The sequence below is a fragment of the Aegilops tauschii genome, chromosome 6 (genome assembly GCF_002575655.3).
Source record: "Aegilops tauschii subsp. strangulata cultivar AL8/78 chromosome 6, Aet v6.0, whole genome shotgun sequence".
In the NCBI taxonomy this organism is placed as follows: Eukaryota; Viridiplantae; Streptophyta; class Magnoliopsida; order Poales; family Poaceae; genus Aegilops; species Aegilops tauschii.
In genome coordinates, this window is record NC_053040.3 from 197240479 (window position 1) to 197265035 (window position 24557).

The 24557-nt window shown below is 50.6% G+C and overlaps 1 protein-coding gene and 1 long non-coding RNA gene across 4 annotated transcripts; both read left to right on the forward strand.

The window, feature by feature from the left end:
• The first annotated feature begins 2657 nt into the window (after positions 1-2657).
• Positions 2658-5719, forward strand: LOC109733115 (uncharacterized). 3 transcript variants are annotated; one of them, XR_012187571.1, is made up of 8 exons: positions 2714-3184; positions 3299-3419; positions 3521-3640; positions 3732-3790; positions 4168-4243; positions 4319-4523; positions 5135-5191; positions 5486-5623. XR_012187571.1 is itself a non-coding variant. In XM_073501281.1 (5 exons), the coding sequence occupies exons 1-4, from the start codon at positions 2981-2983 to the stop codon at positions 3740-3742; spliced, it is 456 nt and encodes a 151-aa protein (XP_073357382.1). In that variant the 5' UTR covers positions 2714-2980; the 3' UTR covers positions 3743-3790; positions 4168-4433. The 3 variants fall into 3 exon arrangements, 1 of the variants encoding a protein (XP_073357382.1); XR_002225546.4 differs by lacking the exon at positions 5135-5191 and having other exon boundaries at positions 2658-3184; positions 5486-5719; XM_073501281.1 differs by lacking the exons at positions 5135-5191; positions 5486-5623 and having other exon boundaries at positions 4168-4433.
• A 564-nt stretch (positions 5720-6283) lies between these two features.
• LOC141025599 (uncharacterized) lies at positions 6284-6962 on the forward strand. The gene is made up of 2 exons (XR_012187572.1): positions 6284-6568; positions 6688-6962. It is a non-coding gene; the product is annotated as an uncharacterized lncRNA (long non-coding RNA).
• Positions 6963-24557: the final 17595 nt, after the last annotated feature.

Here is a 24557-nt window from a genome sequence, read left to right on the forward strand (position 1 = left end):
TCCCGATAGGAGCTGCATATATCTCGTTCTCAGGGCACACCGGATGGGCCAGACGTCGGGTTGGTATAGACCCTGGTTGCCCAGGGGGCGCCGGACATCGCCCAGGTTGGACCAACACTCGGAGGAGCACTGGCCCGGGGGCTTAAAATAAAGATGACCCTTGAGTCTGCAAAACCCAAGGGAAAAAGGCTTAGGTGGCAAATGTTAAAACCAAGGTTGGGCCTTCCCGGAGGAGTTTTATTCAAGGCGAACTGTCAAGTAGGTCCCATAACCCCAACCGCGTTAGGAACGCAAAATCAAGAAACATAACACCGGTATGACGGAAACTAGGGCGGCAAGAGTGGACCAAAACACCAGGCATAAGGCCGAGCCTTCCACCCTTTACCAAGTATATAGATGCATTAATTAAAATAAGAGATATTGTGATGTCCCAAAATTATCATGTTCCAACATGGAGCAAACTTCAACTTCACCTACAACTAACAACGCTATAAGAAGGGCTGAGTAAAACGGTAACTTAGCCAAACAACAGTTTGCTACGAAGGATGGTTAGAGGCTTGACATGGCAATATGGGAGGCATGATAAACAGGTGGTAGGTAGCGCAACTTAGCGATAGAGCAAACAACTAGGAAGCAAAGATAGAAATGATATCAAGGGTAATGGTCATCTTGTCTGAAATCCCGCAAGGAAAAAGACCGAATCCATGAAGAAGACAAATGGACGTAGTCGAACGAATCCTCACAACTCCGAAACGAAACCGAAGCTAACGAGGGAAGCACACCGGAAAGAAGCAAACCACATGGTAAACACACAAGCATAGACATGGCATGATGCACAACCAAGGATGATGCATGTCCGGTTTAAATATGCATGGCATGGCAAAATGCACAAACAAAACTACAAGTTAACTGGAGCTCAACATGTAACAAGATGCATGTTGACGAAACACCACATTCAAATATTTAGTTCACTCTCGTTTATGAACAAGACAAGATTAAATGTTGGTTAACATGGCAAGAGGTGAAGCATAATAAAACTACCTATCTAGGCAAGTTTAAATGAGGCCGGAACAACAAACAACAATTTCGGAAAATCCCCATATGCATATTATTAATTTGGTACTGTTCTGCCCTAAACCATATTTTAGAGTTGTTAAACATGCAAGATGAGTGCACCATGTTACACTAGGCATTTTTCTACCCCATTTACATATAAAGTTTATTTAATTTGAAGCTACGGTTGATTAGTTATGAAATAAATCATTTTAGCATGGCATTTATGCAAAATTAAACAAACAGCAAGTTTAAACATTTTTATCATGGATGAAAGTAGCAGTTATGAAACTAGATGAAAAACTAAGCATTTTTCATATGTAAATTATTTAGATATGATGCATGATTAATTAGTTATTATATGCATGAACGCTAGGGGTTTTTCTGTAAAACTGCACTCTCTGGATAAATAGCTAAATCGCAGAACGGGAAAAAACATGATATGGGCCGAATCTGGCTGGGCCAACAGGAGCAGGGGCGCTGGAGGCTCACCATGGGCCGACAGGCCGGCTGGGGATGGCGGCTGCGCTGGGCCTTGGCGCAAGAAGTGGCCCAGGGCGCGGGAGGCCACGCACGACTGCGGTCAACGGCGATGAGCGGCGCTCCTGCTGCTCGACAGGAAGCAGAGCAACGACGGCGGCTTGGCGCAGCTACAGACGGCGCCGGGGACAGGGAAACGGACGGAGGTGGCCGGAGGAGCGGGAAACGACGAAGATGGCCGGGGCTCAACATATCTGGCCGGAGATTGGACTTGGCGGGTGGCGCAGGACTTGAGGAGCTCGTCGCGGGGTTCGAAGCAGAGGAGGACCGAATGGGTGGTGGCGCGGTTGGAAGCAGTTCCGAGGCAGGCGGTGAACGCGGCTGGGACGAGCGGGCGCTCGCTGGATGCGCCGTCCTCCTCGCGCAGCAGAAGCAGGGGAGGCCGTCAGGGTCCTGGACGGCGCCGCGGGGACTGGACGGCGAGGTAGGAGACGGCAGCTTGGCGCGGTTCTGACGAAGGGCAACGCCGGAATGGTGGGGGCGTGGGTCTTCAAGGCGGCGAGGAGCTGCGGGTCGGCGGCCGGGGATCCATGGCGGTCGCTGCTGCGGTTGTCGATGGCGGGCTCCCTGCTCACATAAAGAGAGAAAGGCAGGGAGATGAGAGATGAAAACGGGAGGAGCACAGGAAGATGAAGAAGAAGGGGACATCGGCGCTCATCTCCGACGAAGCTTGCCGGCGGTGAAGTGGCACGAGGCGAAGGGGATTGAGCGCAGAGGCGCAAGAGGAGGAGCTCGGGCACTGTGCTGCTGCTCTCGATCGAGAGGAAGGGATCTGGGGTGTGGGTGGTTGGCTCGGGTGAGATCTCGAGGGAGATTTGCTGGAGTGGCGGCGGTGAGGACAAACCTCCTCGAATTTAGGGTTTGGCTTAGGGGTCGATCTAATTTAAAACAATAAAGATGCTAGCCAACTCGCATCCAGAAGGCTCCCCCGATCGGGCCTTGGTCGGCCGTCGGATCTGGCTTTTGGACACGTCTAAGCCATTGGATCTTTAAAACGGTCTAACTCGATTTTCATCTCACGGTTGTTTTCTTTGGCCAGTGACGGGTGGGCTCGTCTCACACGCTCGTTGGCTGGGTAAACTTTGTTCGTGTCCCCGAGGGATTTGCCAATCCCCTCCGCCCGCGCGTCAAAACCCTAGCCGCCAGCCCTGCTCGTCCCGAGCCTGCGCCCACTCCGCCCCGTTCTCCTCCCCGCTCCCTCCATCCTCTCCCATGGCGCCGCCCCTCTTCTCCCCACTCGCCTTGGCCGCGTCTTCTCCTCCCCCGCGTCGTCGGCCTCCTTCCTCCTCCTCCCCCCTCTCTCCTTCGTCATCACACGGGTCTTCCGGCCAGCGCCGGGGTGCAGTTGACGGCGGCCTCAGCGGGTGGGCGATGGCGGCCGCAGCTGATGCACAAGCTCGCATCGCCCTGGCGCCGATCTCGCGCGGCTCCTGCGCCTCGCCACCCTCTTCTCCCCAGCTCAGCAGGAGGTTTGCGAGGCCACCACTTGGGCCGCTGCTGCCTCTTCCACCCAGCAGGAGGAGCACGAGGTGAGCAGCAACAACGGGGACAGGCGACCTCGGGGAGAGTTTGCGGAGGGGCGCATATCAGAGTGAGCTTCCCCAATCTTTCCCCATTATTCAAGATTTGTGTAGCCTAAATGCCTCTATATGATGTATGTATTCTTAGAATGTACTTTGATTTATTGTGAATCTTGTGGCCACAGTCCTTTCTGAATCCGATGGTGTCAATCGAGCCACAGAGAGGAAGTGAGTTGGAGATGAGATGGGGACAGAAGATCCTGCTCGGCTGGTTCCAAGACCGTGAGGGGAAGGACTTCCTGTTGTGTGCGTGCTTGCCTTCGAACCAAATCGAACCCAACAGAAAACACACACAAACACGCATGCATTTTTTCCTTGTCCTTGATGTTGAGTTGTGATTGGTGTAGCCGCCGGAGGGGAAAGAGCAGAGATCCGAGAGACGAAGCAACCAGAGGAGCCGGAGAACACGACCCCTGTCCTATGTACCGGCCACATCCCCCACAGCTTCTGCGAGGACCAGATGCAAGGTATGTCTCTGTCATTGGAGCTTGGAGAAGTGCAGGTGACGCAAGGGGTCTGGTCCTAATATCATCTTTGTTGGTTTGGATTATTTTGCAGGTTTCTTTTAGCAGCCTGGGGTTATTAAGAAGAGGGTCAGTATTGCCCAGAACCGCAAGGTATTCTATACTGCGTTACAAGATATCTGGTGATTTGTGTGTGTTTTCTGCAAGCATCTAACTTCTTGTTTGGTGATACATATGTAGACAGGAAAGTCTAAGCATTCCGACAGTTAGAAATACATTTATTCCAGTTGCAACAAAACTGTACATAATGATGAATGAATATTAACTAAGTCATTCACACAAACAAAAAAGTATTGCAGTTAGAGAATATCCAATTATCCAATTATCACGTACAATTTTGCAGCTGCTGGTTTAATTGTTCAAATGGGAGCTTCGTAGGGGCATGTCCTCAATTCCATTACCTTTCTAGATTGTTGTTTCGTGGTTGATGCAATACTCAGTTTGGTGGTTTCCTTTTGTTTTTGCTGCAGAGAGTGGAAGTTTTAGAATGGTGCGGACAGGTTGAGAGCAATAGATGTTTTTTTAAGTCCTAGGCGAGCACTCCAGGTTCTGTGAATTTTTCCTTCACATTACTGCAGTATTTTCATACTTCAAGGAAATGATATGGTTTCTCTCTCCCAGATTGTTACTAACGAGAATGGAATTCAAGAAGATATACTTTTGGCATTGTCTTATTACCTCTCGTATCTGATAGATAACACAAAGTTATCAGTTTAGTTGGAAAAAGAAAAAGTCCAGATCAATTGTGAGGATATGATCATTGGCATACTTACCCCCTGATGATGCCTCATTTCTTCAGAATTTGAGGCTGTTCTTGATATGCCAGGTAGGTCCGGCTATCGAGTCAACAATTATATTTTGTAGTGTGTGATGATACATTAATAATCACACTTGAATGTGTTACCTACACCTGTCTTGCTCTTGTATTTCATCCTCCTTTGAACCATCCAATGACTTGTTCACTACAAATGATAAGTGTGAGGTGTACAGAAACCTGCACCTTATATTCCTGTCTTGCTTTTGTATTATATCCCCCTTTGAACCATCCGATGACTTGTGCACTACAAACGAGAAGTGTGAGGTGTACAGAAACCTGCACTTCATATTTCTTACATTCCTGTTTTATTTAATGTTTGAGCCTCTTTATATTCCTTACATCTGTGATTTATCTAATCTCTGAGCAAGTGTGACTGTTTATAATTGGGTTAATAAGCCTAGTTGTTTGAAGAAGCAATTTGCATTCCAGATTTTAGGATAGTACTAATTCTTCTATCCATTTTTGATTTGCCCCTGCCATTGTAGAAGTATGAGTGGGTTGACTTTTCTTGTCGTGTATTTTATACAACGAGCAACTACCTTGCGCCGTCTTCCAGCCAACAACAACCCCATGACCCTGCATCCGGTCAGAAAAATATTCAATAATTATTTCTTATGCAGGGTCATTGGATTGTTGGCTTCAGACATACTGTACTGTTGGGCTTCAAGCGTACTTCAGTTCTAAACTTATCCCTTTTCCCTTCATTTTTCTAAGACTGTACTGTTGGGCATTAAGTAGGAGTAGTTACTTATACCAAGGAGCAGATATGTATGACATGTTAATTTCACTTATTTTTGGAACGAAGATCTCACTTCATTTATATTAGTCCTTGACGTCTGTGTTCTTTATTGTGCAAAATTGTTCCTTTCTGGGTAGATGAAAGTGCAGATTCCACCAAAGGAAGATTTAGTAGGCTTTCTGTTACATGTTGCTAAAAGTAAATGAATCGAATTCTTTCTGTTTTGGTTCAGGACAAATTTGATTTTGGGAAGACAAAGGTCCGACAAGGATGAGAATGGGATACCAGATTACAACGATGGAGGCTCGGACATGGATCTGCTCATGCTCTCAGCGGGAATACTGGATGTTCTCGAAGCTTTGTCTTACACACGTGCTACTTTTGGCACTTGCGTGGGCTCCAGTTTGTGTCAATGCAATTTGCATCTGTCAGCGGATTATGGTGAGCTTGGTTATTGGCCTACAGGTATGTTTGTGTATGGATGTCACAAAATTGTTATGCAGAAAATAAGAGTGTAGTACATTTCAAAGATACAAGTATCTTGTTCAGTTTAGGCAGAGCACATGCAAACAAGTAGTTCCCTAGGGTGGAGGCCTTGCACTTGCTTTTGCTAGCTATATGAAATAGACTGAACCTGAACCTAACTACGATTAGATGTCTAAGCTGAATTGTTGCATCCGTAGACATGGAATTATGGATCAATTTTAGCTCTCAAGAATTGCATACTTATGGTCCTATGTAATCCCAATTTATTCAGGCAAGCATCCCAAAAGTTCACTAATGAACAAAGCAACATCACACAGAATCTAAGTTTTAGGCCAGGTTACTTTAATGTATTTTTAAAGATGTACATTAGAGAAATTGTTCAGCCAACAATCCAATTAAATTTACATGCCATTAGGCTTCCCTGTAAATTCTAAAATGTCTTAGGCTTCCCTGTAAATTCTGCAAATTTATGACATGCCATTAAAACCTACAGGGTGCTCCACCGATGGTGAAAATACCTCACAGGATGATGTTGGATATTATTCTACAAACTTCGGGCCTACCGGTGGCTGAGTATCGAAGCAAAATGTGACAGTGGCATGATGTGGATGACTATAATTTCCATACACCAACATTATCTTTTGGAGATAAAATAGCTGTATGGCTATTACATGAGACCATGTCAGAAGACCCTGCTGCTATGGAAGCAAAATGATTCATGAAATCTGCGGTGAAAACAGAGATAAGATACTACAATTACAGCAGCATTGAGAAACCGAGGACACGAAATGAGTCTGAAAAATGCTATGGGCTAATTCGTTCTAGCTAGGTACATGCATGACTTCTCTTATATATATGCAACGTAACAATGTGGATAACTAGAACTGTTGTGATGTTGCTCTATTATAAGTAGAAATAACTCATGGTTATCTTTTCTTTTGTTTACAGGCGATGTGTGGTAGAAGCTGTACTCACAGGAAGACTATCGTGCTGTGTATAAACCACGTTCTACGATTCACTTCTGTTATGCATATTTACTTTCCAGTTTTAGGACTGAAATCCATCCATTGTAATGAATTTGGTTGTATGGGCATTACCTATTTGACTTAGGCTTGCTTCATCACATATAGATTGCTTTTCTTTTCCCCACTACTTGTATGACCTAAAACTATCATGTATATGAGGCAAGTTATTAGCAATGTTTCACATTTTCTTACTTGCAATACTGTGCTTGCCTATTCAGGTGTTCCAAGACCCAAATCATCGGAAAAACAACACATACAACACTTTTTTTCTTTTGAACTTTGGTTACCCTTATACAAGCCCCCGTTCATTTTGTTTATATAGTGGTTAGAATAGTAACCATATGTGCTTGCTTAATACTGATAAATGGAATATTTTCAAAGCACGTATGGTGTGGGTCTGTTCGCAATTTGGGGCAACGGGAGATTACTGAAAAATACACATTTTTTCAACATGACATGGTCTTGAAATGGGACTCTACTACCAAATTAAAATGTGTAGGTATATCTCATTGTAGATGACAAGTCTATTTTTTTATTAAAGGGGGTTAAATTTGTTATGATATATATTTGCCCGCTAATAAAACAACTAAAACATGGAATTTCTTTTCATGCTGAACATGGATTCAGTGGGTCTCTGTGCCCTTTTTTACCCAGCTGACGAACCGAGAAAGAAAGGAGGGGGATAGACAGTCTTCGCTCGCTCCGCCCCCTGCCGCTTCTTATTCAGCTCCTCACGGGCCACAGGAATCGCTATACGTGGGTTGGGCTAAATAACATATGGGCTATCCTAATACCTCCTAATCCCTATATCTCCGTATATGCACAATACAGACATGTTTTTTTCTTAGGTTTCTTATATTTTTCCCTTCTTTTTGTAGGAAAAATATGCATAGCCAGGTTTCTCATCATGATAACCATGTTTCCAAACTTGCTAAAAAAATACAACCATGCCAACTTTACTCTCATCATAGTGCCCATATTTTCAAACTGAGCATATTCATATTATGCAAAGTTATCCTTTTCCTAGACTATTATTTAACAACGTAATAAACATGTTTAAAAAATAGCATGCTTTAGTTGAAGGTTCTTGCAGTATGAAACTATTTTCATCGACAACATGTCTTCAGCAGGTCTCTACGCCATTTGGCGCAACGGGTCAACTAGTATATATAGCAAACGAATTTTAGGAAGGAGCTAGAATGACCCTCCGCTCGTAATCAGACGGCTGAGAAAAAAAAGGTTATGAAGTCCAAATGAGAAACCGGTGATGTTTTAGGGATGTTTGAGGATGACCCGGACCCAACGGTGACGACTGAGCGGGTCGGGTTCGGGGGCAAGTTTCGGACGCGCACGTGAGGGGGGTTTGAGAGAGGTTGACAAAGACAAGGGGGCCTGGCAAAAGGTCAACGGAGACAGAGAGAAGCGACACTAAGAACGACTACGAGCTTTATGAGAACATGCGGATGCAATATGCATGATGACATGATGAAATGCAACAACAACAAAAATAAAACACACGACGGCAACGAAGAACATGGAAGGCGTCTGGAGCGTCGGTGTCGGGGCGTTACATCTTGTCAGAGCGTCCATGGCTCCAGCGAGGATGTTTTTCGCCGTAGAGAAGGGAAAGGCCCCAAAGGAAGGGCCAGGCTTGCTGCCGCGCAAGAGAGGCTGCGGGCGCCCCCGCAAGCACGCCGCGATACCGGCGGCGGCCCCTCGAGGGGGCGAACGCGCCCCTTCGAAGGCTGGCGCTGCCTCCGGGAGTCGCGGAGGTGCTTCTACCCGTGGCGGAAGTTGTCGCTGCCGGGGCGGCTCCGGCGACGGGGGAGGCACGTGGCAGCCCTTTGACCACCGCGTGTGCACTCCCACTCGACCGACACGCTCCCGGGGTTCGTGGTGTGGTCGGAGAGGCCCGCAGGTATCTGGTTCCAGCTTCCGCACTTCTTCGCGGGCGCGCTGTCGGCCGGGGGATCCGACGGCCTCTAGCTGTAGGCCGACAGCTGCTGCAGCAAGGCCTCGTGAGTGGAGGTCGAGGTCACCGCTACCAGCAACATGTTCTTGAACAGTGGGCAGCAACCATTTGCCTGCGCGTGGGGCCTGCATGGGAGGTGCTCCCTCCACTTCAGATATGACGGCGTCGTGACCCTCTATGTTAGGGTCTTCGGGGAAGAAGGCCAACAGCTGAGGTGCTGCCCAAAGAGCGACAGCAATGACGACTTCGTCGCTAGCGGTGAGCTTGCCCTTGGCGACGGTCGCGCCGCCTCCAGCAGTGGCGGCTCCTCTTCTGGCGAGAGCACGAGCGGCAGCGACTATGACAAGCCTCCATGCCACCAGGCTCGGACCGGAGAGGGCGACGAGCTGCCCCGCCGGTGCACCCCGGTAAAGCAGGAGGAAGACTCCAACTGAGCTCGGGCATTGCCAGAGCTGGGCCTCCAGAGTTGAAAAAGTAGAAGGCCCTGTTGGGGCGTGTAATGAACCATGGTGCTTCCGCCATAATGTTATCGTTTCCATATTGCATTGTGATATCCATGTTGCTGCTGATTGTGATTGGGGTGACTTAGGTTAATATGTCTGTGGTAGACTCCCTTGCCGGGAGAGCTCGGGTTTCCTACACACCCCTCATTCTTGAAGATTCGGAAATCACCGAGCCTCGGGAGGTGCCACGAGAGCTGCAGGGTAAGGAAACCTCCGGAGGTGCCCCGCCTCGCCCAAGCTGGCCCCTGTTGGCATGTTACGTCGCGATGCCCGGAGGCACAGACTCAATAGAGCGTGCGTGCCCATGAGCTCGTTTGAGAGCATCACGCGAGGATAAAGACGCCAAAGGTCAGGACACTGAGGCTTTGGCGAGGTGTGTCCGCGGGCGGGCCCGAGCGTACACACCATGCCCAGCCCCCACGCGCGAGACGCACGAGGAAGAGCAGCGGGCAACTGCCACTCCCCCTAAGACAAGACCTGGAAGAGCGAACGATGCAAGGGAGAAAAAATTTCCCAACCCTCTCAAAAAAGGAGACGCGAATACTTAAAATTCATTCAAGACATTGCAAACCAGCTATAGAAAGCAAGCAAAAGAATAGTCGCGTCCGGCACCTACACTAATTTTCTTGTCTTCCACCAGCGTGGAGCATGGGGCCTCCACTAGGATGTGGCTGGGAGCCCTCGTGAGGCCCAGGGGCAGCACTCAGGAGACTCCGGGGCATGTACGGCCCCAACTCATTATTACGTGAGAATGTCACGAGCGGAGACCTTGATCAGAGATAGAACTTCCAGATTTGCTGGATGTTCTAGGCGTTCTGGATGGGGACCCCGTCCTGGGTCTCCAGGCGCGCGGCTCCAGGCCTGGAGAAATGGGCGATCCTAAACAGGCCCTCCCACATAGGCGAGAGATTGTGAAGCCCCTCCCTAGAGAGCACCCACCTCAGGATGAGGTCACCCACCTCGAGGGTCCTGGAGCGGACGCTACGGCAGTGATACTGCCGCAGTGCCTGCTGGTACCTCGCTGCACCGAGCGAGGCTTGTCGGCAGCGCTCCTTTCCCAGCACGAGGTCCGTCCCCCGCGAGGCGTCCTGGCATGCCTCGTCAAACGCCAAGACCCATGGGGAGCAGTGCTTGCCCTCATGAGGGAGGACCGCCTCAGCTCTGTAGAGGAGGAAGAACGGGGTCTCGCCCATGGGCTTGATTGCGGTGGTGCGGATGGACCACAACACGGACTGGAGCTCAGCGAGCTAGCCCCTGCCGCAGGCTTAAAGTTTCTTCTTGGAGCTCCTCTCCTTGAGGCCCCTCAAGACCTCTGCGTTGGCGCGCTCGGCCTGGCCATTGCTTCGTGGGTGTGCCATCGAAGCGTAGCATATCTGCGTTCCAAGATTAGCACAATATGTTTTGAAAAGGTTGCTCGTTAATTGAGAGCCATTGTCAGTGATGATACGGTTGGGGATCCCAAAGGGGCTCACAAGGCCCTTGATGAACTTGACGGCCAAGCCAGCCGGGATGGTGCGGACGGGCTCCACTCCAGCCCATTTGGTGAACTTGTCGATGGCGACGTAGAGGTAGCGGTAGCACCCGGGCGCTCGAGGGAACGGGCTCAGGATATCTAGCCACAGACCGCGAACGACCACAAGAGCGGGATGGTCTGGAGGCCCTGAGCAGGCTGGTGGATCTACTTGGCATGGAACTGGCATGCTTCGTAAGATCAGACCAGCTCAGTTGCATCATTGAGCGCTGTGGGCCAGTAGAGTCCGTAGCCGAACGCCTTGCCCACAAGGGTGCGCTGTCGGCGTCCTGGGAACGGGGGTCCCCAGACTTGCCTGCCTGCGGCCCACGGCGTGGCTCCACCGGCGGCCCTGTACGACCCATCTTCACCAGCGAACACTCAAGACCCTCGCGAGGCGGACGACACAAGACCTCCTCGGGACGGCCTCACCAGGCCGGCTCGCGAGGGGCGGAGAGATCAAGGCAAGGGGCACCTCGCGAGGTTCCTGTGACGCAAGCCATGACGACTGGAGCCAGGCGGGCGCCAGGGCGCGCAGCGTCCTCGTTTCCTCTTTGGTGCTAAAGGGGCAAGCGCAGGCGAGGAGTCCCGAGGCATCAGGCAAAGGTTTCCATGTCGGTGCAACGAGACCAAGACCAGCAGGACGGCAGGATGGAGGTCACCGTGGAGCCCAAGACGGCGTCACCACCAGAGCCTTTGGCAGGCGAAGACCACCTTTAGTCAGGATAACTTGTACTAGCTGTCTCCCTTCGAATTTGGCCGTTGTTGGATCCCTTCCCGCTCAATATTTGGGGAGAGGACCAGGGCCTCTATAAATAGGACTAGCCACCACCATAGAGGGGACGGATCATCCAGATCATCCTCAACCACACACAAGTTCACCAAGCACAAGAGCACCTCACCTCAGGAGGCTGTTCTTCCCTTGTAACTGTTCATCCTCAGCCCAAGAGGCAATCCACCACACCACACTGGAGTAGGGTATTACACCACATCGGTGGCCCGAAACAGTATAAACTCTTGTGTCTCTCTTTCTGTGGGTTCGACGCGCTAAGCTTTGAGATCGCGGTGAGGGTGAGGGCATGATTAGGTAGGGAAAGATCTTCGTGCGCACCCCAGTGTTCGAACCTCAAGGGTTTTGCCGGAACCCGAAAGCCGACATTTGGCGCGCCAGGTAGGGGTGCGTCGAAGCTTTCCTTCCGTCGATCTACGCTTCGCCATCACCGCGCCTCACCCTCATGGCCGGCGCTGCTCTTCCGGCTGTGGTGAACGATGCCCGTGGCGGGGCCAGGGGGCTCGGAGCCTTGGACCCCGCCTTACGGCAGGTGCAGTGGCCACCCAAGTTCAAGCCAGAGATGCCGCCGCGCTACGACGGCGTGGCGGATCCGTCGGCTTTCTTGCTGGCATATGAGGAGGCCGTCCTTAAGGTCGAGGGAGACGACAAGGTCATGACCAACTGGCTTCCCATGGCCCTCACCGGTGCACCGCGCTCCTGGCTGCTCAACCTCCCTGGATCCACAGTGGCATCTTGGGAGGAGCTGCAGCCTCTTCGCCGCGCGCTTCACGGCACCGGCGCCCCTCGCTGTCGCGGCCCTCCTCGGCGGCTCGCAAGCGCCGCCCTCAGACCGTCACGCCAAAGCCATTCTTTCGCCAGATTAACACTGCTTCCATGCAGCAGGGGGCTCCCCCGGGTTGGGTGGCGCCCAAGGCCGACCTGACCTTCGACTCGGGAGATCACCCCATCACCACCGTCGGCTCGGGCGCGCTCCCAATGCTTTGCACACCCACCATCTGCAACATAGCCGTCACCAAGACCCTCATCGACGGCGGCACCGGCCTCAACGTGCTCTCGGTGGAGGCCTTCAGCCTCCTTCACGTACCACTCGAGTGGCTCCGCCCCAGCAAGCCCTTCTCCGGAGTCGGCGGCGGCTCCTCCAGCCCCCTGGGGCAGATCCGCCTTCCCGTGACGTTCGGCACCCACGACAACTACCGCACTGAGCTGATCGACTTCGACATCGCCCGCATTGGCCTTCCGTACAACGCCATCCTCGGATATCCGACTCTAGCTCAGTTTATGGCGGTGACCCATCCAGCCTACAACCTCATGAAAATGCCCAGGAGCAAGGACGTCCTCACCATAGTCGGAGATACCAAGGAAGCTCTGGTGGCACTCAAGATTGCCCTCAAGACCGCCGCGGCGGCGCGACCGGCCGACGAGGCCAGCTCTGGAGTTAAGGGGGCCGCGCCGGCCAAGAAGAAGCAGTTGTTCACTCAAGATCGGGTGGAAACCAAGCAGGTGCCGGTCGAGGAAGATGGGTCTTCTGGAGCCACCTTTACCATAGGTGCCAACCTTGACTCAGATCAAGACGAAGCATTGGTAAAGTTCTTGCGCGCAAACAAGGAAGTATTCGCCTCGGAGCCCGATCGGCTGGTAGGGGTCCCAAGAGGGGTGATCGAGCATCACTTAAGGGTGTGCCCCAATGTGCGCCCCGTGAAACAGAAGGCACGACGACAGTCCACGGAGAAGCAGTCCTTCATCGTCCAAGAAACCCGCAAGATGGAGGCAGCAGGTGTCATTCGCGAGGTTCGGTACCCCGAGTGGCTGGCGAACCCCGTCGTTGTGCCAAAGAAAGGCAGGAAGGAGCGCATGTGTGTCGACTTCACCAACCTCAACAAAGCCTGTCCCCAAGATCAGTTCCTGCTTCTGCGCATCGACCAGATCGTTGATTCCACCGCCGAGTGCGACCTGCTGTGCTTCCTGGATGCGTTTTCAGGCTATCACCAGATCAAGATGGCAGTAGAGGATGTGGAGAAGACGGCCTTCCTGACTCCTTGCGGGGTGTACTGCTACACTTGCATGCCGTTCGGGCTACGCAACACGGGCGCGACCTTCCAACGGCCGATGCACATCACCCTGGGCCAGCAGCTCGGGAGGAACGCAGAAGCCTACGTCGACGACATTGTGGTGAAGTTGCGGGAGGCGAGAACCTTGATTCAGGACCTGGAGGAGACCTTCACGAGCCTATGCCAGGTGGACTAGCGGCTCAACCCGGAAAAGCGCGTATTTGGTGTCCCCACCGGCAAGCTGCTGGGCTTCCTCGTGTCCCACAGGGGGATCGAGGCCAACCCAGAGAAGGTCAAGGCAATTGAAGACATGAGCCCACCACAAACCCTCAAGGAGATGCAGAAGCTTGCCGGCTGCGTGACTTCGCTGGGACGCTTCATCTCCAAGCTGGGAGAGCGCGCCCTACTGTTCTCCAAGCTGATGAAGAAGAAGGGCCCGTTCGAGTGGACTCCGGAGGCTGACCAAGCGTTTCAAGACCTCAAGAGATATTTGACCAGCCCTCCGGTGATGGTGGCGCCCCGCCCTCTCGAGCCCCTGGTGCTTTACCTCGCCGCCACCCCTCACTCAGCCAGTGCAGCTCTGGTGGCGGTTCGGGAAGAGCGCCAGGCCAAGGACACGTCGCGCCGAACCGCGCCCCCAGCCGAGACGACGCAAGACCCGAAGGAGACCGCGGGGGCTATAGCAAAGCCAACGGATGACTCAGCTCATCAGGATGGCGACCTTAGGCCTACCGAGGCCCCAACGGGCGACCAGGCTTCGCAGGTCCAATCGCCTCAGGAGGCGCCGCAACCTCCGACAGACGCGGCTCCCGTTGACGCTCCCGCCCTCGTTGTGCATCCAGTGTATTTTTTCAGCATGGTACTGCGGGATTCAAGGGCACGGTACCCCATGCCTCAGAAGCTCTTGCTCGCGCTTTTGGTGGCCTCGTGTAAGCTACGACACTACTTTCAAGGTCACCCAATCAAGGTCGTCTCGGCCTACCCATTGGAGAGGGTACTCAGGAGCCCTAACGCAGCTGGAAGAGTCGCCGAGTGGAATATCGAGCTGTTGGCGTTCCAGCTAGAGTTCAGCACAACCAGGGTCACCAAGGGAGCCGCGCTCGCCGACTTCGTGGCAGAATGGACGGACGCCCCAGAGCTTGAAGCAGGCGAGAATCGGTCCCTCGCCAGGAAGTGAAGCACCGGACGGTTGGGTGATGTATTTCGATGGCGCATTTGCGCGCCAGTGCGCGGGGGCTGGAGCAGTGCTCATCTCGCCCACTCAGGACAAGCTCTACTACGCCATGCAGCTCTGCTTCCAGCAGGGTGAGAAGGTCTCCAACAACATAGCGGAGTACGAAGGCCTCATAGTTGGCCTTAAGGCTGCGGTGGCCCTGGGAGTGAAGCGCCTCACCATCAAGGGCGACTCGCAGCTCCTCGTCAACTTCTCCAATAAGGTATATGAGCCGAGAGACGAGCACATGGAGGCATACCTCGCGGAGGTACGCAAAATGGAAAAGCAGTTCTTGGGCCTGGAGTTGCAGCACGTGCCCCGCGGCACCAACAAGGAGGCCGACGACGTCGCCAAGAGAGCATCCAAGCGGCTACCCCAAGAGCCTGGCGTCTTCGAGGAGAGGCTCTTCAGGCCATCGGCAACACCACCACTTTTGAGGCCAGCGCTGCCTCAGGAGGAGCTCCCCCAACCACCTGCCTCGGGAGCCCCGGCCTGCGGCCCGACCTCGGGAGTGCGCCTACTCTTGGTGCTCGAGTCTCAGGAGGGGTGCTGGACCAAGGAGTTCAAGGAATACCCGACGCAAGGGGCGCTGCCGGAGAAGGAGGAGGACGCGAAGCACGTGGCTCGGCAGGCCACGGCGTACTGCATCCAAGACGGTGAGTTATAGAGGAAGCGGCCGGATGACGTTTCCCTGCGTTGTATCTTGAGGGAACAGGGGAAAAAGCTGCTAGCTGACATACACGTCGAGGATTGCGGGCACCACTCGTCATCGCGGACCCTCGTTGGCAAGGCGTTCTGCAGCGGGTTCTACTGGCCTATGACGCTCAACGATGCGACTGAGCTGGTGAAGTCCCGTGAAGCCTATCAATTCCACGCCAAGCAGATCCATCAACCGGCTCAGGGCCTCCAGACCATCCCACTCTCATGGCCATTCGCGGTCTGGGGACTGGATATCTTGGGCCCGTTCCCTCGAGCGCCTGGGGGCTACCGCTACCTCTACGTCGCCATCGACAAGTTCACCAAGTGGGCGGAGGTAGAAGCCGTCCGCACCATCCCGGCCGGATCCACGGTCAAGTTCATCAAGGGTCTCGTGAGCCGGTTCGGGGTCCCCAACCGCATCATCACCAACAACGGCTCGCAGTTTACTAGCAATCTCTTCAAGACATATTGTGCTAACCTTGGAACGCAGATCTGCTACGTCTCGGTGGCACACCCCAGGAGCAATGGTCAGGCCGAACGCGGCAACGCGGAGGTCCTGAGAGGCCTCAAGACCAGGATCTTCAAAAAGAAGCTCGAGGCCTGCGGCAGGGGCTGGCACGACGAGCTCTAGTCTGTGCTGTGGTCCATCTGCACCACCGCCACCAAGCCAACGGGCGAGACCCCGTTCTTCCTCGTCTATGGAGCAGAAGCTGTTCTCCCTCACGAGGTCAGGCATCGCTCCACGCGGGTCCTTGCGTTTGATGAGACGCAGCAGGACGCCATGTGGGGGATGGACCTTGTGCTTGGGGAGGAACGCCGCCGTGAAGCCACGCTCGGCGGTATCACTGTGGCAGCGTCCGCTCCAGGACGCTCGAGGTGGGCGACCTCGTCCTAAGGCGGGTGCTCTCTAGGGAAGGGCTGCACAAGCTCTCGCCCATGTGGGAGGGCCCGTTTAGGGTCGCCCACGTCTCCAGGCCTAGCGCCGTGCGCCTGGAGACGCAGGACGGGGTACCTATCGAGAACGCCTGGAACATCCACCACCTCCGGAAGTTCTACCCATGAAGAAAGGCCCAGTGCCTATGAAGAAGGCCCAGTTCCTGTGAAGGTCTCTGCTCGTGACACTCTCACATAATAATGAGTGGGGCTATACACGTGTAACGCCCCGAGACCGGCGCTCCAGACGCCTTCCATGTTTTTCGTTGTCACCGTGTGTTTTATTTGCTTGTTGCATTTCATCATGTCATCATGTGCATTGCATTCGCATGTTTTCATAAAAACTCATAGTCGTCCGTAATTGCCGCTTCTCTCTTTGTCCCCGTCGACCTCTCTCAGACCCCCTCGCAACCTAGTCGGAAACTTCTCCCGGACCCGACCCGGGCAGTCGTGACCATTGGGTCCGGATCATCCCCAAACATCCCTAAAACATCTTCAGTTCATTGTTTGGACTTTCTAACCTATTTATCCAGGACCGTCTGATTTCAATCAGATGATCCGAACACCCCTCCCTTTCCCTATATAAAGATCACCACATACCAAATAAGTCCAACCCTAGCCTAACCCTATTCCCCTCCTTGCGCCGCCACCCACTCCCTCGGGATCCTTCCCCGACCAGCCTCCACCTTCCTCGGGATCCCTCCCGATCCACCAATCTGCCCAAGCACAGCGCTGCCTCCACCTACCAATCCATCGATCCACCCAACCAGCGCCTTCCACTAATTTTCTCCGCAGCCCAGCCGCGCATCGACGAGCGCCTTGAGCTTCACCTCGCGTGTCACCTCCTCGTGCTCCAGCAGCACCTCCCTGTGCGCCTCCTCTGGTTCCCGAGGCCGAGCCTCCCGTGCTCCTCCACCTCGCCTCGTCGCTGCTCCTCCTCCGCAACCCCGAGCTACTTCGCCGGATCATGCCGTCTCGGCCCCGTCCCCGTCGTCCGCACGAGCCTCAAGCCGCGGTCGTCTTCGTCCCTGCAACCATCGAGCTTCTCGCGAGGGAATCGTTTGAGCTCCTCCCGTGGCCCTGTGTCCCTTCATCTCCGCCTCCTTCCGGCCAGCCGCCGCCGGCGAAACCGAGCAGATGAGTCGCCGCCCGTCTCCTCTTTCTCTCCCCTGTTTTCCTCTCCCTCCTCCTCTAATCTCTCTCCCTTCCTCGTTTGTTTCCTTCTCTGCCAGGAAACGAACGGGGCTTGCCCCTGCTGCCATGGCCACCGACGACCGAAGACGCCGTGTGTCCTTTCCTTCCCGTCCTCGCCGTCCCCGTCGCCAAGTCCGGCCGCGGCCGTCGCCCCCTGCATCCCCTGCTTCGAGCAAGAGGACGAGCGCGCCACCCCTGCTGCGTTGACCCGCGCCTGGTCCTGCCTCGTTTGACCGCGCCTCCCCATCTCGCTCTGTGCTGCTGCGCGCCACCTCAGCCGGCCTGCCTCCTCCACCGAACCGGGCGAATCCCATGGGTGAGCTGCCCCCAACGCCTGCTCCTGTTCGTCCCTGTTCAAGTTTCGGCCCGATGCGTGTTTTTCCTCTGTTGCGATTTTAGTATTTATCCAGAGAGTCTAGTTTTACGAAAAAGTCCCTACTCTTCATGCATATAATTACTCATTAACCGTGCATCGGATTAAAATACTTCATATATGAAAAATGTTTAGAATTCTGTCTAGTTTCATAATATGTTGCTTTCATCCATGTTAAACATGTTTAAACTTGCTGTTTGTTTAATTTTTGCATAAATGCCATGTTAAAATGCTTTATTTCATAACTAAATAACCGTAGCTCCATTTTAAATAAACTTGATATGTAAATGGGGTAGAAAAATTCCTAGTTTAACATGGTGCACTCATCTTGCATGTTTAATAACTAAAAATTGTGTATAGGGAAGAACAGTAGCAAATTCGAAATATGCATATGGGGATTTTCCGGAATTGTTGTTTGTTGTTGCGGCCTCATTTAAACTTGTCTAGATAGGTAGTTTTCTTATGCTTCACCTCTTGCCATGTTTAACAACATTTAATATTGTTGAGTACATAAACGAGAGAGAACTAAATAATGGATGTGGTGTTTCGTCAATACGCAACTCGTTGCATATTGAGCTCCACTTAATTTGTAGTATCGTTTATGCACTTTGCCATGCCATGTTTCATTAAATCAGACATGCATCATACTTGGTTGTGCATCATGCCATGTTTATGTGATGGTTGTTTACTATGTCGCTTGCTTCTTTCCGGGTTGCTTCTCTCGTTAGCTTCGGTTGCATTCCGGAGTTGTGAGGATTCGTTCGACTACGTCCGTTTGTCTTCTTCATGGACTTGTTCTTCTTCCGTGTGGGATTTCAGGCAAGATGACCATACCCTCGATATCACTTCTATCTTTGCTTGTTAGTTGTTCGCTCTATCGCTATGTTGCGCTACCTACCGCTATCATGCCTCCCATATTGCCATGCCAAGTCTCTAACCATCCGTCCTAGCAAACTGTTGTTTGGCCAAGTTACTGCTTTTGCTCAGCCCTTCTTATAGCGTTGCTAGTTGCAGGTAAAGATGAAGCTGGTTCCATGTTGGAACATGGATATGTTGGGATATCACAATATCTCTTATTTAATTAATGCGTCTATATACTTGGTAAAGGGTGGAAGGCTCGGCCTTATGCCTAGTGTTTTGTTCCACTCTTGCCGCCTTAGTTTCCATCATACCGGTGTTATGTTCCTTGATTTTGCGTTCCTTACGCGGTTGGGGTTATGGGACCCCCTTAACAGTTCGATTTGAATAAAACTCCTCCAGCAAGGCCCAACCTTGGTTTTACATTTGCCTCACCTAAGCCTTTCCCTTGGGTTTTCGCGAGCCCGAGGGTCAACTTATTTTACCCCCTGGGCCAGTGCTCGTCGTGAGTGTTGGTCCAACCTGTCAACCGCCGGTGGCCACCAGAGGCAACTCTGGGCTGGCCTACCGGAAATTTGGACAATCCGGTGTGCCCTGAGAACGAGATATGTGCAGCTCCGATCGGGATTAGTCGGCATAGTCGGGCGGTCTTGCTGGTCTTGTTTGACCATTATCGAAATGTCTTGTAACCGGGATTCCGAGACTGGTCGGGTCTTTCTGGGAGAAGGAATATCCTTCGCTGATCGTGAGAGCTTGTGATGGGCTAAGTTGGGACACCTTTGCAGGGTATAAACTTTCGAAAGCCGTGCCCGCGGTTATGAGGCAGATGGGAATTTGTTAATATCCGGTTGTAGAGAACTTGACACTTGACTTAATTAAAATGCATCAACCGCGTGTGTAGCTGTGATGGACTCTTTTCGGCGGAGTCCGGGAAGTGAACACGACTTTGGGTTATGTTTGAACGTAATTAGTTTCAGGATCACTTCTTGATCACTTCTAGCTTCTCGACCGTTGCGTTGCTTCTCTTCTCGCTCTTATTTGCGTATGTTAGCCACCATATTTGCTTAGTGCTTGCTGCAGCTCCACCTCATTACCCTATCCAACCCATAAGTTTAAATAGTCTTGATCTCGCGGGTGTGAGATTGCTGAGTCCTCCTGACTCACGGATACTTCCCAACAGTTGTAGGTGCCGATGATACCAGTGCAGGTGATGCTACCGAACTCAAGTGGGAGTTCGACGAGGACCACGGTCGTTACTATGTTTCGTTTCCTGATGATCAGTAGTGGTGCCCAGTTGGGACGATCGGGGATCTAGCAGTTGGGTTATCTTCCTTTTCATTTGGTTGTCCGTAGTCGGATTATGTGTGTATTTTGGATGATGTATGAATTATTTAAGTATTGTGTGAAGTGGCGATTGTAAGCCAACTCTCTTTATCTCTTTCTTGTTCATTACTTGGGATTGTGTGAAGATGACCCTTCTTGCGACAAAACCACAATGCGGTTATGCCTCTTAGTCGTGCCTCGACACGCGAGAGATATAGCCGCATCGTGGGCGTTACAAGTTGGTAATCAGAGCCATCCCCGACTTAGGAGCCCCTTGCTTGATCGAATCGCTGATGTTGTTGAGTCTAGAACAATATGTTTTGAGTCTTAGGATTATATATATTGGAGAGTAGGATTCTTTTCACTCCTCAGTCCCTTCGTCGCTTTGGTGAGGTCTCCTGACGTAGATGTTTTGACTTTCCTCTCCTCAAATTTCATGAAATTTTTTTAGGATCACGCGGGTATCTTGGGATCATTCCGATATTATTTTGAAGAGAACATTGTTCTTGGTGCCTCCTGACATTTAGGGGTTGTGGCAGTGTCCCGGGGAGTTGAGCTCCGAGGTGTTGTCGTCACAATTTTATCGTTGCAGTTCTGGAATACCTGAGTTTCGCCGACATCAAAAATCTCTTTTATGCAGTTGTTGGTGAGATAACCTCGACGCCACCCAGTACTGGGGTGGGAGTTCAGGAGTATTGCCATAGCTCGTATAACGGATGCTTTTCGAAGGTTGAGGTACACGATTTCCGGAGTTTTCTTGGTTATGTGTTGACGGATGGATACAGCTGGATGTAGGGATTATTAGCTTGGGTGAGATATTACGTTTCCCCTGTATCCCCAACACCAGATTGCATAACCAGAAAGTTTTGGGAGTTTATAGGTGGGAATTCAAGTAGCTCCTAGAATATCTTTCCGATAGATGCATGATATGGGATTGGGTAAATCTCTATCTTATGTGTTTGTTTCCGGCTTATTTTGCAAGCCAATCCTTTGTTTTGTTTTAAGTTGTGGTATTCGAGTTGCTTCGAAGTCGAATGTTCCATACCTTTTCTAAGTGGTGTTCTCATATTCCTATGTGGATACTAATCCTTCTTGATCATCGAGATTGCCATCTTAATTCTATTTCCAACCGGTGCGTTTCTCTTCGAGATGATCCCATCATTCTCCCCATCCGCAAGATCAATTCTAAGTTTTCTCAACGGTATCCATTCCATCTGCCCAAGTTGCCTTTGTTTTCCCGCCTTCCCACCCTTTTTCTTTAAGGACCCAGATTTCTTGATCGAGTATCCATTTTTTAAGGTGAAGTTTCTTCATTCTTTCCTTCAATGTTCTTATCCGATGATTTCCCATGAAAATGCTCAACAGTTTCAAGTTCATCATCCGTCATTGTTGTTTCTTCTCCGGTGGATCCAATTCAAGCTTTGTTGATCATATCCTTTCCTCGTTTCAAATGTTTTCTCATGCCGGTGCATCTCTTAATCATCCACCTCTTGCTATTCATGTTTATCTGGAGTGCTGAAGATATCCTAGAAGATTCAAGTTTCTATTTGTAATCCTTTCAAGCTATTTTGAGGTCTTACCTTATTCAAGCCATTTAATTCAACCGGCTCTTTTAAATCATTCAATGGTGTTTCTCTTGAGTGGGCCCTAACCCACAGGTCTTTTTCCAGGATCTTACCTAACTCTTCTAATTTTCCTGGAGCCATTCCAAAATTCTTTCAAAGTTGACGTAAGAATGAATTTTCATCAGTCATATGCCTTCTCCAAGGTTGCTTTCAAACTCTTTTCATCGTTGGTTCAACATTTCTATTCTTTATTGTTCCGAAGTGCCTCAACAATTCATGGTGGTGTTTCTCGTCGTCATTCTCGGATCTTGAAGACCGAAGAAGAGTTCCTCTTAAATCCTTACCCGTTCTTCCAAAGATTCATGGTTCTAGCTTGATGCCATCCTCTCATAATTGTTTTTGATTGTGAGAAATTATTTTCACCCATCTGACGCATTTCAGGAGTTGCGTTCTTTTGTCGATCATCCGAAGGCCATTCTTTTCGAATATTACTCATTCTCAGCTTTCAGCTCTCGTTCTTCAAATCTTATCGGTGCATCGCTCAAGTATTCCCTAGTGAGCTCGTGATCTATTCGTTCTCATGTATCTATATTCTCTCAAGTATCTTCGTCGCTTTCTAATTCTTCCCGGTGTTTCACTCCTTTACTTTGTTCGTTTTCAATTCTTACGATGGTTTGTTCAAGATTCGTCTTCCTATGTTCTCATATTAATTTATTCGTTGTTTCAATCCTACCGGTGGTTCGTTCAAGATTCACCTTCCTTTGTTACCGTATCAATTCATTCATTCTTCCCAAATCCTATCGGTGGTTCCATCAAGACCTTCTAAAGTTTGAGTTTCGCTATATCTATCCTTAATCCTTGAAGAAGAATAAGTGGCATGCCAATTCCGTTGCTTGTTATCAATTTAAGTTGATGAACGATAAGCATGACATGAATCTTATCATCAAGATGATTTAACTCCATGTTCCGGAGTTCGTTCAGGATGCCAATTTCTCGGTTCTAAGATGTTCATCTTTTCTTTCCGGAGTTCCAAGTTCTCTCGGTTATATCGTCCTGAAGCTCCATCTAAATCATTGAAAGGCTTCACCTGGTGTTGTCAACTTCTCTTTCTTTTATCACCTTTTATTACCGGAGTTCTTCATGGAGGCTCTACATGGTGGTTCATCAAGGATTCCTTTCATTCTTCAATTGTTCATCAAGATTTCTCTCGGAGTTATGATCCGCCAAGCTATACTCTAAAATAAACATAGTGTTCAACACATGTTTTGTTTTGTGGAGTTCAAGCATTCTTCATCTTGCATTCCGAAGTGCAATTCTTTCTATCTTATCTTTTGAGGTGGTGTTATGTCATTTTGACAGTTTCCTTCATGTTTCATGATTGACAAGTCGTCAGGAATGAGATATTTAAACCCATCACTTTCTTCCTTGGAGTTATCTTGGTATAGGTTTCACCTAAAGCCTTCCATTGGGAATGTTGCTAATTGTGGTGCTTATCAACGATCCAAGTTTCCTCCTATCCCCTCGATGAAAGAAGTTTTCATCTCTTCGTTGAACTTAAACAATCAATTGTTTTCGTTAGTGGCAAATTGCACCTCTAGTTTTGAGATGTTTTCATAAGTCCACGAGGAGTATATAATTTCATTATTGATTTTTCAACAACTCCGTTCTATCCTTCTTTTTAAGGATGCTCTCTCAAATTCACTTGAGGTAGAACATGTTGTTTTCTTCTTCGTTCTTTTCATTGCATTCTTTCATTCCTACCGGAGGCATGGTGATGTTGCTCTCTTCGTCCCATCATCTCATTATGCCAAGATCATGTTCTTTTCCATCCTTATCCATTTAACCGGAGTGTTGCGTCCTCCGCTCAAGTTCTTTTCATCTTATCAAGTCTTGCATCTCTTTTCAACCAGAGTGTTGTCCGAATTTGTTCTTCCTTGTTCCTTGTTTATGTCGTTTCAACGAGAGTGGTCTCAATTCCTTCTTGTCCATTGTGCTGGTCATTCATAGCTTTGCAACCTCCAAGGTTCACATGGTGTTCCTTGTTTCTCGTTTCTACCGGAGTGCTCTCAATTGTGTTCAACTCAATTGTGTTTCTTCTTTCAACTTTTCAACCTCTCAAGGTTCATTGGTTTCACTCGTTCGTCAAAGAAGCAACCACTACAAAAAAAAGACACATCCGTGACATTTTGGGCCGAACGAATTTTTTTCCTGTCATACTTATGACACTTCTATGACGATAATTGTGACAAAACCCGGTATCATCATAGATGTGGTGGGGTCCTACTTCTATGACAAAAAATCATGATAGAAAATGGGCTTTTCGTCCTGGGCGGGCCGGACACGCAGCTGCATGACATTCTTTGGGCCGTCCATGACGGAAAAAACCGTGGTAGAAGCGAGGGCGAGGAAAATATCAGGGTGTTCCCGGTTACGGTGGGTGGTCGGGGCCGAGCGATGCGCATTTCTCTCATACACGCACGCGCGTGGGTGCGAGGCGTTGGGCTCTAACTGAACCCGAGCGATTGCTATGCAGGCTACACGTTACTGAACCTGAGCGATCGATCGATGGCTGTTAACTGAACCCGATCGAGCGATTCCTTCGCTACTGCTGCTAACTGAAGCCGATCGATGCTGCCTCTGGATGAATAGTGAGCGTTGCTGGGGGGGGGGGGGGGCGGTTGGATGAACAGTTCCCGGTGGGGGTGGATGAACAGGACCCTGTGGTGTTGCCTCTAGATGAACAGGACCCCGATCGATCGAGCCGGTTGGGGCTGGATGAACAGGACCCCGTGGAGGGCTAGATGAACAG

Coding starts and splice junctions, on each gene's coding strand:
- LOC109733115 (XM_073501281.1), top strand. CDS start 2,981: ATGCACAAGCTCGCATCGCCCTGGCGCCGATCTCGCGCGGCTCCTGCG. Junction 3,185..3,298: donor GCGGAGGGGCGCATATCAGA/GTGAGCTTCCCC, acceptor TTGTGGCCACAG/TCCTTTCTGAATCCGATGGT. Junction 3,420..3,520: donor GGGGAAGGACTTCCTGTTGT/GTGCGTGCTTGC, acceptor TGATTGGTGTAG/CCGCCGGAGGGGAAAGAGCA.